General features: G+C 32.2%; 1 protein-coding gene across 3 annotated transcripts in view; it reads left to right on the top strand.

Annotated features, from left to right (window-relative positions):
* The window catches only part of PDS5B (PDS5 cohesin associated factor B), a 209,402-nt gene that overhangs the window by 190,318 nt on the left and 3,117 nt on the right, over positions 1–15,967 (top strand). For 2 of the 3 annotated variants that reach the window (XM_074303509.1, XM_074303507.1), the window contains 6 exons: positions 678–740; positions 1,689–1,834; positions 4,519–4,618; positions 8,829–9,268; positions 9,363–9,470; positions 12,326–12,467. In XM_074303509.1, the coding sequence (XP_074159610.1) occupies positions 678–740; positions 1,689–1,834; positions 4,519–4,618; positions 8,829–9,268; positions 9,363–9,470; positions 12,326–12,467 (999 nt within the window). The remainder of the gene's footprint in view (positions 1–677; positions 741–1,688; positions 1,835–4,518; positions 4,619–8,828; positions 9,269–9,362; positions 9,471–12,325; positions 12,468–15,967) is intronic. The other variant, XM_074303508.1, reaches the window with a different exon arrangement.

The following is a 15,967-nucleotide window of genomic DNA, read 5'->3' as shown; positions in this document are numbered from 1 at the left end:
CTCACATGTAACATTCTGCCTCCTTTCTTCATTTCTCAGTTCTTACTGTTGACATGTTCTCTTTCCTCATAAGTTTGTTGAGCTTCCTTCAAAGCTCAACTCAAGTGTCTTCTTCATTAGACATCTCCTGACTTTATTCATTGTTAGCACTTTCTATCTCCAATTACTTTTATTTATTTGTTTGTTACATATCTTATGTGTTCATGTTGTTTTCTTCCAGTTGAATGTAAGCTGCTTGAGGAAATGGAGGAGGCAGTTTTATTTTTCTCTTTGTAACCTCAAAACCTGGCACATAATGCCTAGCAAAGTAGTAGGCACTTGTTGACATCAAATTTAGTTTATTTAATGTTAGCTACAATGAAACAGGCAAACAATGAAGATGAAATTGGAAACAGTTAATTAGAACTTAGATGGGCAATTGTGCCCACTTGTCAGCCCTGAAAACAGTATGACATATTTCATCACAGTTATAATTTGTAGACTGAAGGAACAGTGGCTCAGTTAAGAGGTTTATGCACAGAAAGATACTACAAGTAATTCAAAATAAAATTAAGGTTTCAGATGATGTTTATTTAGTAACATTGAATTTATTCTTTTACCATATATTTAATCTTATTGATTTCACAGATACGTGATCCCATATATGTTCATTAATTACTTTTTCCCTTTGCTTTTAGAATTTTAGTAACACCAAAAATTATCTGCCTCCAGAAATGAAATCCTTCTTCACTCCAGGAAAGGTATACATTAACAAAAATTAAAGGGTTTGTTTATTGTAGAATAGTTTCTTTTCATTAATGTGATCACTTGCATAATTCTATTGTGTACTTTTTATGTTTCTTTTAAGAATTCACATAAGCTGAAAAATTCTTATTGGCTAATAAATGATTATATACCCCTTTTTCTAAAACAAAATGTAATCTTGCATCTTTCTGTAGAACAAGTTTAGCAGCATAACTAGTATTGTTGATTGCATATCTTATGTGTACATGTTGTTTTCTTCCAGTTGAATGTAAGCTGCTTGAGGAAAGGGAGGAGGCAGTTTTATTTTTCTCTTTATAACCTCAAAACCTGGCACACAATGCCAGGCACTTGTTGACATCAAATTTAGTTTAATGTTAGCTACAAGGAAACAGGCAAAAAATGAAGATGATGTTGTTGATTACAATATTCATTAATTCTCGATTTCCTTTTGAATTGCTTTCTGTGTAATTGAGAAACTACTCATTTGCCTTCCATAGCTTTATATCCACGTTCAAGTAAAATTTTTCTTTATTAAATTGAATTTTTTAAGACTGAGTCTCTATCTCACTCAGACTATAAGTTTAGTGGCCACTCATTAACATAGGTGTTTTGATATGCTCTGTTTCTCTGCCTCCAGGCAACCTGGTGACTTCTCACCATAACAATTTCAAATTTAGAACAAACACCTGAACAACTTAACTTGCTATTTCTCAGAATGCAAACTCAAAAGATTCACTATCCTCAAGGCCCTGGTTGCAAGGATTACAGACATTTCCTACTATACCTAGCTCAAATTTAGTTTATAGACATAAGACTTATAAGACAATTCATTCGTGTTTAATTTATATTCAAATGTTTTCCTAGTAATACTTGTTATTTCCAGATTATTTAGCATGTAATTTGTTTTTAATTGGATGATCAAGCTTGTATTTTTTTTATTTCAGCCTAAAACAGCCAATGTTCTTGGAGCTGTTAATAAGCCTCTTTCATCAGCAGGCAAGCAATCTCAATCTAAATCTTCAAGGATGGAGACTGTGAGCAATGCAAGTAGCAGCTCAAATCCAAGTTCTCCAGGAAGAATTAAAGGAAGGTATGTATGAGATAGTTCACATTTAGTGATGATTATGGAGATCATAAAGTTAGTTAACTTAAAAAGAACTTCTACCAGAAATATTTTGTGTATAAGTGTCATTATTTGTATTCTAAAATAGGCTGTCATCCCTTCTCCAACTTCAAGATTTATAGAGGTCATATGAAATGCTCATTCTTAAGGACTGATGAGTACACTCCTTTCCTCATTGCAAATGTTGAAAGAACTTTCCTATAATGATATGATGATAACCTAATTTTAAGAATGTGATATAGTAGATATAGAGTTGGTAGGATCCAGGAAGGCAGACTTGAGTTCATATCCTTGTGAATTATGTGACTCAGATCAAGTTACTTGACTCCTATCTGCTTCATTTTCCTCCTCTGTAAATTAATAATAATAATAATAATGTCTATATCCCATGATGGTTATGAGGATCACATGAGATATGTGCAAAGTGTTTGGCACAATTCCAGGCAGAACAAGTGCTATAGAAATGCTTGTTTCCTTCCTTTCAGCAAGTCCCTTCTCTAACCTGTACTTTCTATGTGACTTGTGGTGTCAAGCTCAGATAAAAATAGATTTCTGCAGGCTTCCTGTTACTTAGAAAACCAAAAATCCTCATTATCTATCTTGTGTTTTTATTTACTTTGTTAACTCCCCAATTACCTTTCAATCTAATTGGGACACCATGGGAGTCTGGGACTTCTTTTCTAGGAAATTCTGTAAGAGCAAGAAGATAAGATGTGTGCGAACCTGGGATATTCCACTCCTGGAAGTTTCCTGTACCAATAAAGTCACATCTTGAGTCCCTTTTTTTTTAGTGTGAAGCTAATTAAATTTTGAAAACTCTTCAGTAATTTTAGTAGATGTTCAGAGACCCATTTTGCTGGATTTATATTACTTGACTACAATGGAACATCACAGAGGCATTAGTTGCTTCCAGTTTCAGGAATTGAACAGCTGATAGTACTCTTGAAATAAAAGAATCTTATCTCTGATAAGATACTCTTGAAATAAAAGAAGGGAGAAATGATATCTATCTTTTTCAGTAATCTTGAGATATATACTATAGGGGTGAGGGTCATATTTCTGGCTAATCCAAAAAAACAGAAATAAGAAGTGATAGTTCAGAGCTGTGATTTTTACTGTATAGGGAATCCTGTTGTCAAAACTTCTTCCTATGGAGATGAATAGCATATTTGAAATGTATACTCTCATATGTTTTGGGGAACTTAATGACTTTCCCATGATCATATTTATCAGAGGCAGGACCTCAACCTACATCTTTCTGATTCCACATCTGACACTCATTCTGCTAGGCCACACTGCCTCTTGCTGACATTTGTGATGATGTCTAAACCTGCCCAAGAGCATCAGTAATTATTGTTTTGACACTGAAATTCCCTACATTATCACCTATCTTTGGACTGTCAACTGAACATATTCTCTTAGACATCTTCAGTTTAGTATTTTAGACTATGTTTCAAATGACTTACTTTCTTGATTTCCACTTTGTCAGTGGCGACATTTTCTAGTTATTTAGAGAGACAAAATTTTCTTTCAGAAACATTGTTGACTTCTCCCTCTTGACTCTTTCAAAGCCAGTCCCCTTTGTAATATCTCTTTCTTCGGTAAATTTCTTCTACTACCACTTAAGTTTCAGACCCTTATATTGGGACCTACATTACTGAAATAACCTTCTGTCTTGACTTGTTTCTTTTTTAATCCATTTTCTATATCAGCAATAAATCAGTATTCCTAAAACATAGTTTTCATTATATTATACCTTAAAGTGACTGTCATTATCTTTAGTAAAATCCAAATTCCTCGCGTTCCTGATGATACTCAAGACTTCTTATAAAATAGATTCTTAGTTTTATTTTGTATCTTGGATCCAAGTTTATGAACCACCTCCACCCATGGGTTAAGATTCTCTGCTTAATATTCTCACTCCAATTTTATTTTTCTTATATCCTAATACAGTGTCCCCTAACGCATGTGTAAGTTGATCTCATTATTTTCCCAACAGACCATGTTTGTTCCTCTCCTTGAAGTTTATATCACCTAGTGGATATTAACTTATATAAAACTTTGTTTCATGTGTATCAGTTGTGGATATTAAGTCATATAAGACTTTGTTTCACATATATCAGTTTTGTGGTCATAGAATCATAGATCTAAATCTGGAAAAGATCTTTGAGACCATCATCTCCAAATGTTTTATTGTCTCTTGGGGGGAGGATTGTCTTATTTTTCTTTTACATCACCATAGCTTTTTGCATGTGCTAGATGATAGATGCTCAGTAAATAAAATTGAACTTCTTGCTACTTCTTGCTGTTTGGAGAGACATGACAAGCCCTCATTTTTTCCCCCATCTACTCTTTATATTGATATAAATTTATATATATAAAATCTTAATTTCTTTAAAATTATTAATTGACCTTAGAATTTAAACTCTGAAAAACAGTACTGCAGCTGCTTTCAATGAATTGTGAAAAAATTATACAGATTCTGAAAAAAATGAGAATCTTACAAAGGATGTATAGTTTCATCCTATAAAGCCCTTTTATGCAGGTTTTTGAGAGGGAAAGAGAGACTGTGTGTGTAATATAAATACATATATGTATATACAATGATAAATGTGATAATTATAAATAATAATAAATATTTATTTTAAAAGGCTTGACAGTTCTGAAATGGATCATAGTGAAAACGAAGATTTCTCAATGTCTTCACCCATGCCAGGAAAAAAAAGTGACAAGAGAGACGACTCTGATCTTGTAAGAGTGAGATGTTGGGTTTGCCTGATAATAATTACATTGTGAAACTGATGCTGTAATAGTAATTTTCAACTTCATAAAGCTAGAATAAATCAATTAATTTTTTTTCTTTCTTTTGCTCCACTCTTCTTTGAAGATTTGTTTTTTCATTTTCATATTTCAAGTAAAAATGTTTTAAAATTAATTCCTCCCACCACGCTCCTCTCTCTGACTGAGCAAATATTAATAAAACAAACTCAAAGCAAATACCTCAGTTTATATAATTCAGCAAAACAAATTTCCAACTTTTATCTTTCTGGTTTTTGAGTTTATTGCTTCATAGTCATGTGGTGAGTAGCATATTGCATCTTCATTCTTTTGGGCTCATATTTTATCATTGCAGAATTATAAGAATCAGAGTTGGAAGGCCTTTAAAAGTTATTTTTCTCTGAAGTTGTCATTTTTTGTTGTCATATTTTTATCCTAATTTTGTTCACTATAATCTTCATTGTTTCAAAAACATTTTTATCTTCTGAAATTATAATTCCATTATATACATAAACTACAATTTTGTTTACCCATTTCCCAAATAGGAAGGCACCACTGTGCATTTTTCTCTCTCTCTCCCCTAGTTTCCAGTTTGGGGCTACCACCAAAAAAAAGTTTCTATAAATTTCTTGACTTTTATAAATTTTAATTTTCAAGTTTTGTTTTTAAGATAAGGATATATAGAAATCCTACAATAATATTAAAAGTATTTACCTTTTATTTGTTACTCCAATGAATAAATTTTACTCCCTTTAGGTAACATATTACTTTATAACATTATCAATAGTATTTTGCACTTAAAAAGTTGTCCAAGTAATACATTCTTGGATAGTTTGATGCAAAAAGTAATCTGATGTCAAAAGGTTAAGATAAGAACCTTGATAATTTTAATTAGCAACTTCACAAACATGACATGTTTCCTATGTAGTAGAACTATACAGATTTCTTAGAAAGTCATAATTCTTAAACTTTTAAATTTCAGTAGTTTTGATTTTTGTGTGTGAATATATATATAATAGAAACAATTTGAAAATAGCATTTAAAAATAAATCTGGGGGTAGCTAGGTGGGGCAGTGGATAGAGCACTAGCCTTGAATTCAGGAGGACCAGAGTTCAAATCTGATCTCAGACACTTAACACTTCCTAGTTGTGTGACCCTGGGCAAGTCACTTAACCCCAGCCTCAAAAAAAAAAAAAAAGAAAGAAAGAAAAGTAAATCTGTTAAGTATTTTAGAACACTTGAAGTAACATTTAATATGACCTTAGCATAATCATGCATATATCATGACAACAATACTCAGTTTGATCTTTCAACCTCATTTAAAACTAATTGGCATTACTAGCTTCTTTGTTCTCCCAAAGCAAATGACTTGTTTTGTGAATCAATTACATGTTTACCATGATCACAAAACAGGAATTCCAATAGCAGCTGTTAGGTGAGCAAAGGACATCTATACTTACCATTCACTTTTTTTTTTTTAAAGAAAGAAAAAGGAAACTTGTACAGTTATAGTATGGTGGCATGTTACACTATGCAAATAAAAAGATAATATAATGGGTTTAGTTGTTATTTTTGTGAACTTCTATTTTCACATAATTATCATTTTTATTTGCTACTTCTGGGTCTCCCAGATCATAGTTTTCAGTGAGGAAATCAATTTTTTAAAAAATCTCCATTGAATTAGTAATTATGTTTTTATTCATTATATCCTATGGGGAATTTAGTCATAGCCTTAAGATATGCTGCTTAATTATTAATTATTATTTATTAATATTATTAATAAGATATAACTAGTCATAAATTTTTCATCCCAAACTGAGATTATTTCCAGTTTTGCAGTTTTTGAAGTTGTTCTAAACTCCTAAATACATACTTTACAACATAGTTTATAAAGTTATTTCCATCATCTATAACCTGACTTATTTAATTGAATAAAAACATTATGCAAATCCTATGTAATGCTATAATCTAGCAAAAAATATTAGAGACTTTGAGAAATGATTTTTGAGCTTTTTACTTCCCCATTAGGATGAGATTTTTTTTTTTAAGCTACTATAAATAATGTGAATAATAGTGCTTCAAAGGACAAAATAAATTATTGTTGGCCTTGTCTGGTGTCACCCAAGTTTCATGTTAAAATAATTGTTTTGTGTAATTTTTTCCTAAATATTTTACTTATTTCACTTTGTAAATTGAAATTGGTTTTTCTAGTTAACTATTTTGCTCATATTGCCTTTCTTATCATCCCTCTTTTAAACTTTTTGCTATATTTCTGTAGTATCCTATTGACTGGTTTACTTCCCCCTTTTCTATTTAAATGATGCTTATAATTTTTTATTTACTTAAAAGAAATTTTATTTCCACATGATAAATTGAAATAAGAAAGTAATCCTATAGTCCCAGCCCATAAAAATCATAGAATCTTTGGGTTGGTGGACATTTTAAGAAGTTATCTGTTCATAACTTCCACCTAACAGAAATCGCTTCTACAATATCCATGGATGATCATTGTCTAATCTCTGCTTAAATTATTCTAGTGTGATGAGTTCCCTGCTTCATGATGCAGTCAAATCATCCCATTGCTTGATTGCTTAATTATCAAGATATTTTTCTTCTTCATAGAGAGTGAGAAATTGCTTTCTTTTGCTTTTACTTTTTGTAATTTTGTCTTTTGGAGCAATGAGAACAATTCTTTGCATGAAAACTTTTCAACTCTTTGCATATTTAAGAATGAATTTAGTATAGTGTAGGTACATAACCATAGGACTTTTTTGTAATTCAGTGTCTTTAACATGTCCCCCCCAAAAGAGCTTAATAGTTAAGTTGTGTTATTTTAAGGATACTAGGCACATTAAGAAAAGTTGACTTTTGTTTGCAAACCAGGCTCATTAAATTAATTTTTAACTTGATTTAAGAAGTATTTGTAATTCAAATTAACCCAAAGTCTCAGGAGGGCAGTTCAATTATGTGTTTTTTCTGCCTCAGATTTACACCATATTTTCTTTTTATCATTGCAAAGAGTATAAAAAGAATAATTGGTCAAACATGGACTCCTAAGAAATGGTGAGCTTTGGTGGTTTTATGTGCTCTCTTCACTTTCCAATCCCTTCTACAGTATATGTGATGCCAGCTATTCTTCCATTCTCTTAATGCTGTGCTGATAGTAATCGTGGAGGTAATGCAACTGTAGAGCAGTTACAAATTTTTTGGTGTGCTTTCTTCGTGGACCTTAATTAAGTATTATTGTCAATCTGTAATTAAGAAAAGACTTCTTAAAACAGTAAATTGTTTAGTGACTTAACATCTTAAGAAAGTCTTTTTAGTTTCCATCTGCTGGTCAGTGCTATAAAGTCCAAATAAATAGCATTGTAATTTAACTGTGAAATTCTATTAATTTTCATTGCTTGTAGTTGAAAGGAATATTATTTGGGTGAAAGAAAAGTACTTTTTTCATCCAAAAATATTTTGATCAGCTTTAAATTAATTTACTAGTACTTATACCTTTGCATTTCTCATTTACAAAATGAAAAGAATCCCTTTGAAATAGTTACAGATTAATAATAATAATAATAATAATGCTTATGTAGAATTTACTTCTGCCTTGATACATTTGTAAAGTTACTGTCTTTCTTGTCTAGAACAACAGGTTCATTGCATATTGCTGGAATAATTCATTAGAACCGATTAAACAGAAGCCCTCTGGTACAGTGGCTAGTGGATTGGTCTTAAAAATCTAAAAGACCCAATCTCAAATCTTATGTGGGATATAACTATATTACTGTGGGCAAGTGACTCAACCACTTAGTGCCTCTGACAACTCTCTAAGACCATGAGTTATAGAAGAGCTGCACATCTGCACAAATGGAAGATTATTACTAACCAGAATTCTCTGTAGTGACATAATTACTGGTTCATGCTCCTATTCTCTCATTCTGTTCTCTATCCTCTCCCAAAAGAACCAATTTGCATATAAGAATGATTGAGTTATTTAATTCAGAAATTCCTTTTTTTGCTTTTGTAAAATTTCACCCCCTCTGCTTTTATATTGTAATAATTACTGTTGTTCTGAGGTATATTTATTTAGGTGTACCAAATATTGGTAATTATAATTTTTACCTACTGTATTTTTCACTGTATTCATAATTCTTTTAATGAAAGCAATAATCTGATTGTGATTTTCAGTCTGAACTTGAGAAGCCCAGGAGTCGAAAGAAGACACCTGTTACAGATCCAGAAGAGAAATTAGGTATGGATGACTTAACCAAATTGGTTCAGGAACAGAAACCAAAGGGGAGTCAGCGAGGAAGGAAAAGAGGTACAGCTATGTCTGATTCTGATGAACAGCAGTGGCCAGAAGAGAAGAGGCTCAAAGAAGATCTCTTAGAAAATGAGGATGAACAGAATAGTCCTCCTAAAAAGGGCAGAAGAGGGCGACCCCCTAAAGCAGTTGGTAGTGGCACTCCAAAAGAAGAGCCAGCAATTAAAACATCTAAGAGAGGAGGCAGAAAAAAACCTGGACCCCCAGCAGCAGAGGAGGAAGAAGAAGAAGAGAGGCAGAGTGAAAACATGGAACAGAAACAAAAGGGCAGACAACATAGAACATCTAGAAGAGCACAACAGAGGTGGGTATCTGTAACTGTTGACTGCTTGTGTTTTAGTTATGATATCATAAATCATAATTTGATGCTATCAAAATTTGGGTCTTCCCCAAAGCAGAACAGAGTCTTCTGAAAGTAGTGCAGTTGAATCCACACAGTCCACACCACAGAAAAGACGAGGAAGACCACCAAAAACGCCATCACCATCACAACCAAAAAAAAATGTGTAAGTTGTAAATGCAATAATATTAAATTGCAAACAAATTTAAAATAACTATAGAATTTCATGATAGTATATCCAGTGCTCTATTTAAATCCACACATATTAATCAGCCCCATTATCCTTGGCAAAATAGAATTTTGTCAATCTTTAACTGGGCCGCCAAGAGCCTGTTTTAGCTCACTGGCATCACTTTAACATTTATTGAGCTTGAAAACAAATCTTTATAAATGCATGCCAAATGCTTCATCTACACTACACATGGAGACACTGTGGTAACTATGTAAGAAAACTTTGTGAGGGGAATGATCACAGCACTTTGGATTTAAATCTCTTTCTCTTTTCTTGCTATTCTTCTTTGAACTCCTGTTTCCTCCTCCCTCTTTAAAAAAAAACAAAACAAAACAAAAAAAACACACCTCTTACCTATTCTTGAGATTGATCTTTGGGAACATAATTAGAGAGGAAATAGTATTATTGGAAAATAGCATTGCTCTTTTTTAGATTAGTATAAAAATATTCATTTTCTCATGAATATTTTCCTAATGATTCATCTGGCTTATATTTGTTTTCCAAATCACAAATGTGCACATATAACACATACACACACATACATATATACATACATACCCATAGGTACATATTTATCTGATCATAAAAAGTTTTACATAATAGTACTGCTGGATCAACTTTCAGAAATAAGTTTTAGTTTTCAGTATCATTTTTGCTAAAAATTTTACTTTCCTTCACAATTTTTTTTTTTCTGAAAAATATAAATGAGATTCAGGATAAAATGATTTAAGCATCTTACTTAGTGAAATTCATTAATACTTTTATGTGTATGTAGCATAAATTATATTTTAGATAGTTATAACACTTCAATTTAAAGAATCTTTGCAGACATGCTATTGTATTCATGGTTGGATCAAATACCTATTTCTGCTAGATACCAGGGAGGAACAAAAACCACAAGCAGTCTTATTCAGATTTGCATGCTTCCCTCATTCTTCTTTTTGCCAGCCAACCCCTCTTTCCCGTGGGGGGAAGGAAAGCCATACAGGTGGGTATTCTTTTTAGTGATTTTATGTGGAAGCTTAAAGAATGGAAAACTAGTAATTTCTAAATAAAGAATCCTTAATGTTAAAATTTACATATTAAAGTGAGGATTAATTTGTGAGAATCAGAAAATTAGGAATTTTTAGAGGCTATACAGTCTTTTTTCCTTTCTGTTATTGAATAGGATTGATTACACATTATTCCAAACCAAGGAAATGTCTTTACTTACTTAAGAAACATTCACAGGAGGTGATCCTGCAACCGACTCTGTTAGACTTTCTTTTAAAATAATAGCTTTTTATTTTCAAAATACATGCAAAGATAGTTTTCAACATTCACTCTCGCAAAACCTTGTCTTTCAAATTTTTCTCCCTCCTTACCCCCATTCCTCCACTATTCCCCTAGACAATAAAACAATCTACTATATGTTAAACATATGCAATTCTTGTATATATATTTCCATATTTATGATGGTGCACAAGAAAAATCAGATCAAAAAGGAAAAAAAATGAGAAGGAAAAAATAAAAGTGAGCAAACAACAACAAAAAAATTAAAATACTCTGTTGTGATCCACATTCAGTCCCCACAGGCCTCTTTATGGGTGCAGATGGGTCTTATATCACACGTTTTGTAATTGGCCTGAACCACTTCATTGTTGAAAAGAACCACTAGACTCTTTTGAATCTTCAGTGCCAGGTTCTAACTTAAATGTAAATTATATGTCATTATTGGCAGTGTTGTTCATCTCTATTAACCCACCTATCTTTGAAAAAAAAATAATTGATTTTCAGTTATTTTGATTTCACTGTTAATTAAGCAGTATATATTTTGAAGTAGTTTACATTGGACAAAAAACATATTGTGGGAAACATGTTCTTTTGAGAGTTTGAATGCTTGTTCTTGAGTTAACAGCATCTGAAATTATGAAAAGATAGATAATTCCCACATTTCAGTGTGCTATTAAAGTAATGCTATCATACACACACACACACACACACACACACACACACACACATTCTTCAACTCTACTTATTTGATGTTTTCCACTGGTAACACCACATGTATTCACACAGATGAACACAAACATCTGTATGTTTATTTATTTCTCTTTATTATGTTCTCCTTAAAATGCAGTTTCCAAGAACATTTTATCCAAAAAAAAACCTGGGACTATTTGACCTTGTCAATAATTGATAATAGAATTATTAAACTTAAGACACTGTCTCAGATCATACTAAACTTAAGCAGATTTATATATTTATAGCATTTTAATTATTTCAATAGTTTCTTAAACATTCCTGTAAGATGTGTGTGTAGGATTGTAACATAACTGATTTAGAGCGAGTTCTGTTTTATACATGAGAATGCTGAAGCTCAGACTGCTGAAGTGACTCATAGCCAAAGTAAAGTAGTGGTACTTGAACTAATTTTTGACTTACAAATTGCTCTGCTATTTCTGACTTACCATTGTTGCTCCCACATAAGTTTTTGTCCTTGAAATGTGGCGTTGACATAAAGTCACCATCAGTAGGTGAGAGAACAAATATTACTTCAGTGGTTATAAAGCATAAATTTTAGTACTATTTGGCATATTTTTGTATCTGGATCAGTCTTTATTCTGGATTAAAATACCAAAGTTTTGGATTCAGAATAGTAGAACAATATATTCAGTCCCATTTAAAGAATCACTGATAAAAATGAGAAATGAAAAGCTATGTGATATTTGAAGGTGTTTTTTTCTCTAATGATGTTTGATGATTATAGCATAGTGGATTAATTTAATTTCTTATATTTTTTACTCTAGTCGCACTGGACGCTCCAAACAAGCTTCTAGTAAAGAAAATGAATCAAGTGAAGAGATGGATGTTTTTCAGAGTAGCTCTCCTGTCAATGATGACATTCCACAAGAAGAAATAATGGAGGAAGAGGAAGTTTCTACAATCACTGTATGTGTTATAATTTTACTTGCCTCAACTAGATTGGGATAAAGGGATTAAGAAATAAGAATAATGAGAGCCTAGTCAAATCAATATAAAATTTGCCTTTGTGTGCAACCAAGCATTGGGATATTGTTTTCTACTTTCTAGACTGGATTTGTGAACTGATCTTGCTGGCACTTTAATCTACCATTGGATTTGGCTATTTAAATATTTTTAAGGGTCTGTGAGTTTACTGTTGTCAGAATTTCTTCTTCCAATTCAGACTATACAGCAATACAGATAGTCTTCAGTTATATGTTTATAACCACTTATAACTTTAGCAATCACTCTTTCCATGCCTTCTTCTCTTATTTGTTCTATTCTTTCTCATTTGGGGAGCTTTTCAGCTCCCATGGGTTTACTTATCATTTCTATAGAGGTGATTTCCAGATCTCAGTATGTAATACATATTCGTGCATCTTGAATGGATATTTTATAAACATCTTAAATTCAACCTTTCTAAAACAGAATTATATTATGCCCAAAAAACTTTTCCTTTCATATTTTCCTCTACTTCAAAGCATCATCCTTCCAGTTACCTAGATTATCATCCTTGATTTCTCTTAATCTACCTAATAATCAGTTCATTATCAAATCTGTTTCTCTTGTGTATTCCTTTCTTCCCATACAAATATTAAATAGTCATGATTTTAGTTCAGGCCTTGTCTCCTCTCACCTAGATTATTTTGGCAACCATCTAATTGGTATCTACCTCAAATCCTTCCTAATACCAGTTCATTATCCACTCAGCTGCAAAAAATGATTTGTGTAGATCTGACCATAATATGCCCCTGCTTAGTGAGTTCAAGCAACTCCCTGTCTTATGTCTTCTTCCTAACTTTCCAGTTCTTTGCCCTTAATTTCCATTCATCTACTTTTATGACCTAACTATAATGACCTTCTTTCAGTCTCTTGCGTATAGCACTGGGTCTCCTGTAACTGCTTTTGTTCTGGCTTTTGCCCATGCATGCAATCATGGCTACTGGCTTCCTTAACTTCGGTCAAGGCTTAGCTAAAGTACCACCTTTTGTAAGAGGCCTTTCCTGCTTGCTGCTATTACTTCCTAACTATGATAGCTTCCCTTCGAGATTACTTAGCTTCCATTAACTCTTTATATCTTTTGTATATATTTATTTCTCATTTTCTCCCATTATAACATATGCTCTTGAGCACAGAGACTATATTTAGCCTTTTTTCTTTCCAGAACTTAGTATAGAGCTTGGCACATAGTACTTTCTCCTTTCTTGTCTGGTTATTTTAGACTGGCTTTTAAGCATCATGTTCTGAAATTTTGCTAGAAATAAAAAGGTTTATTGGCTTACACTTATTATTAGATTCAATTTCTGTCATCATCTCTCCTTCTCCCCCCCCTTTTTTTTTTCCCCAAAATCAAGGTATTTAAATTAAATAAGTTCTGAAATTTGTTTTTTGTTTTCCATATTTCATTCATTATTCATAATGGCTTGATGATGATATCTTGGCAAGTTTTGTCAGATCATCCAATGTAATTCTTCTGGGTGGGTCAAATAACCTAAACTTAATAAATTTAAATAAATGTATTATGCAATCTTTATATTGACATTCAAGTTATCTATATTTGTCTTTATATATAGATGTCTTCGATGTTGTTCACTGAAATTGTTCTCTCTCCTCATTTCATATTTTCTTGACATCATTCCTCATTACCTTTTCTTTCAGTTTCTGGTGAACAAGTTACTCTCCTCCCTGATTCCAGGTCCTCTACATGTGCCCTTAATTTAATCCCCTCAGATGTTCAGCAGATTTTCCCCTCTATCAGCCCTGTAATATTTTCCTATCTCCTCTTCTCTTTGTACTGCCAATAAACAAATTTCTCTGTTCTTAAATACCTATCATTGATTTTTTTTTTTTTTTTTACTATCTCCATAGCTTTTCTTAGCTCTTCTTCCTATCCCATCCAAACTCCTAGAAAATCTTTCTACTTTGGGTTACTTTCACTTTCTTTCCTTCCATTTTTTACAAAGCCTTTGGCTTCCAATTTAATCACTCAACTGAAATTGCTATCTTCAAAGTACCAATGATCCCTTAATTATCCACTATAATGGTCTCTTCTTACTTTTTATCCTTGAACTTTTGCCGTATTTGATACTTTGACTGTCCTTTTTTCCTGGATGCTCTTTTCCATAATTTTTGTGTTGCTATTCTCTCTTGGTTCCCATAATTGTGTGAACTTTTTCAGTCTCCTTGGCTGGATCATTATTTCACATCCCCAGCAATAGTTATACTTTAAAACTCTTTCTGGTATCTTTTCTCTTTTATCTGAATTTAGTGACTTCTTCAGCTCCCATTTCTGGTGCCTTTGGATTGGCATACCTGGAATATGTTGCTTCCTCATCTTCTTCTCTTTGAATACTCAATTTGGTTCTGATCTCAATTAAACTTCACTTTCTACATTAGGTTTTTAATAGCTTCTCTGCCAAGATTATCTACATATATTTATGTTTATTTATTTAGAGACCTATATATGAGCATGTTAGTTTTTATGTTAAGAGTATAAACTACTTTACAGCAGACTTTCACTTTTGTCTTTAATGCTAGGTTAGCAGAAAAAATAAAAATAACATTTAAGTTGAAAAACTTGGTCTTCTCTTTGGTATCATTGGATTCACTTCACTCAAATAGCATTCCTTTCCCAACTTTAATCTTTTTTTCTCCTACAGAGCTTTTAACAATCTTTTTGTCCCTAACTCCTTTTGAGTTATGACACTTTTATCCTTTTGTTACTTGCTTTTATTTCCATTCTCTCTCTTTACAGGTGTCTTAATCATCTTAAGTTGACTTAGGTAATCCTTTGTGATTTTCTTTTGGTTTCTTCAGACAAGTCTTGTTTTCCTTATCAGCATTGTTTCTCTGTGTATTCAGAATTTCATTTTTGAAAACTTTCTCATTTCTCCCAGTCTGACTTCTTTAGAAATTTAGTTCATAGAAGCCTGCTTATAATTCCTTTGAGCCTTTTAAAATCTATTTCAAAAGATTCTTGGGTTTTATCTTCTTTGTCACAGACTTTAATATATGTTAGTCATTTCTGTATAGAATTCCTATTATTTCCATCCCAGCAGCTAGTTCCTCCCACTTTATAAGAATCAGACCCGGAGTAGAACTTCCTCCTGTTAAAATATGAAAATACTTTTATGGCAGTTCAAGAAATTAATAACTATTTTTAGTAGAGGGACTAAGCTCTAGCAGGTGACTTGATAATTGGAAGTCTTCTATCACTATTATTATTTAATCTGTTCCTTGAACTTTTTTCTTTCCTTTTTCCATCCAACTATAATTGCAACTGTAATATACATTGACATTATTGCTTATGTTTCCTCTTCCTTTAATCTTTATCCAAAAACTTGTCCATGGCCCTGTCTTCTATCCAGTGCAATAGAGAATACAAAAATCCTTGTTGTAAGTAGTGGAAATGAGGATTTAATTCAGTT

Source organism: Sminthopsis crassicaudata, chromosome 3, assembly GCF_048593235.1.
Source record: "Sminthopsis crassicaudata isolate SCR6 chromosome 3, ASM4859323v1, whole genome shotgun sequence".
NCBI classification, from domain to species: Eukaryota; Metazoa; Chordata; class Mammalia; order Dasyuromorphia; family Dasyuridae; genus Sminthopsis; species Sminthopsis crassicaudata.
The sequence above is the reverse complement of the archived record's forward strand: the minus strand, read 5'-3'. Positions and strand labels throughout refer to the sequence as shown.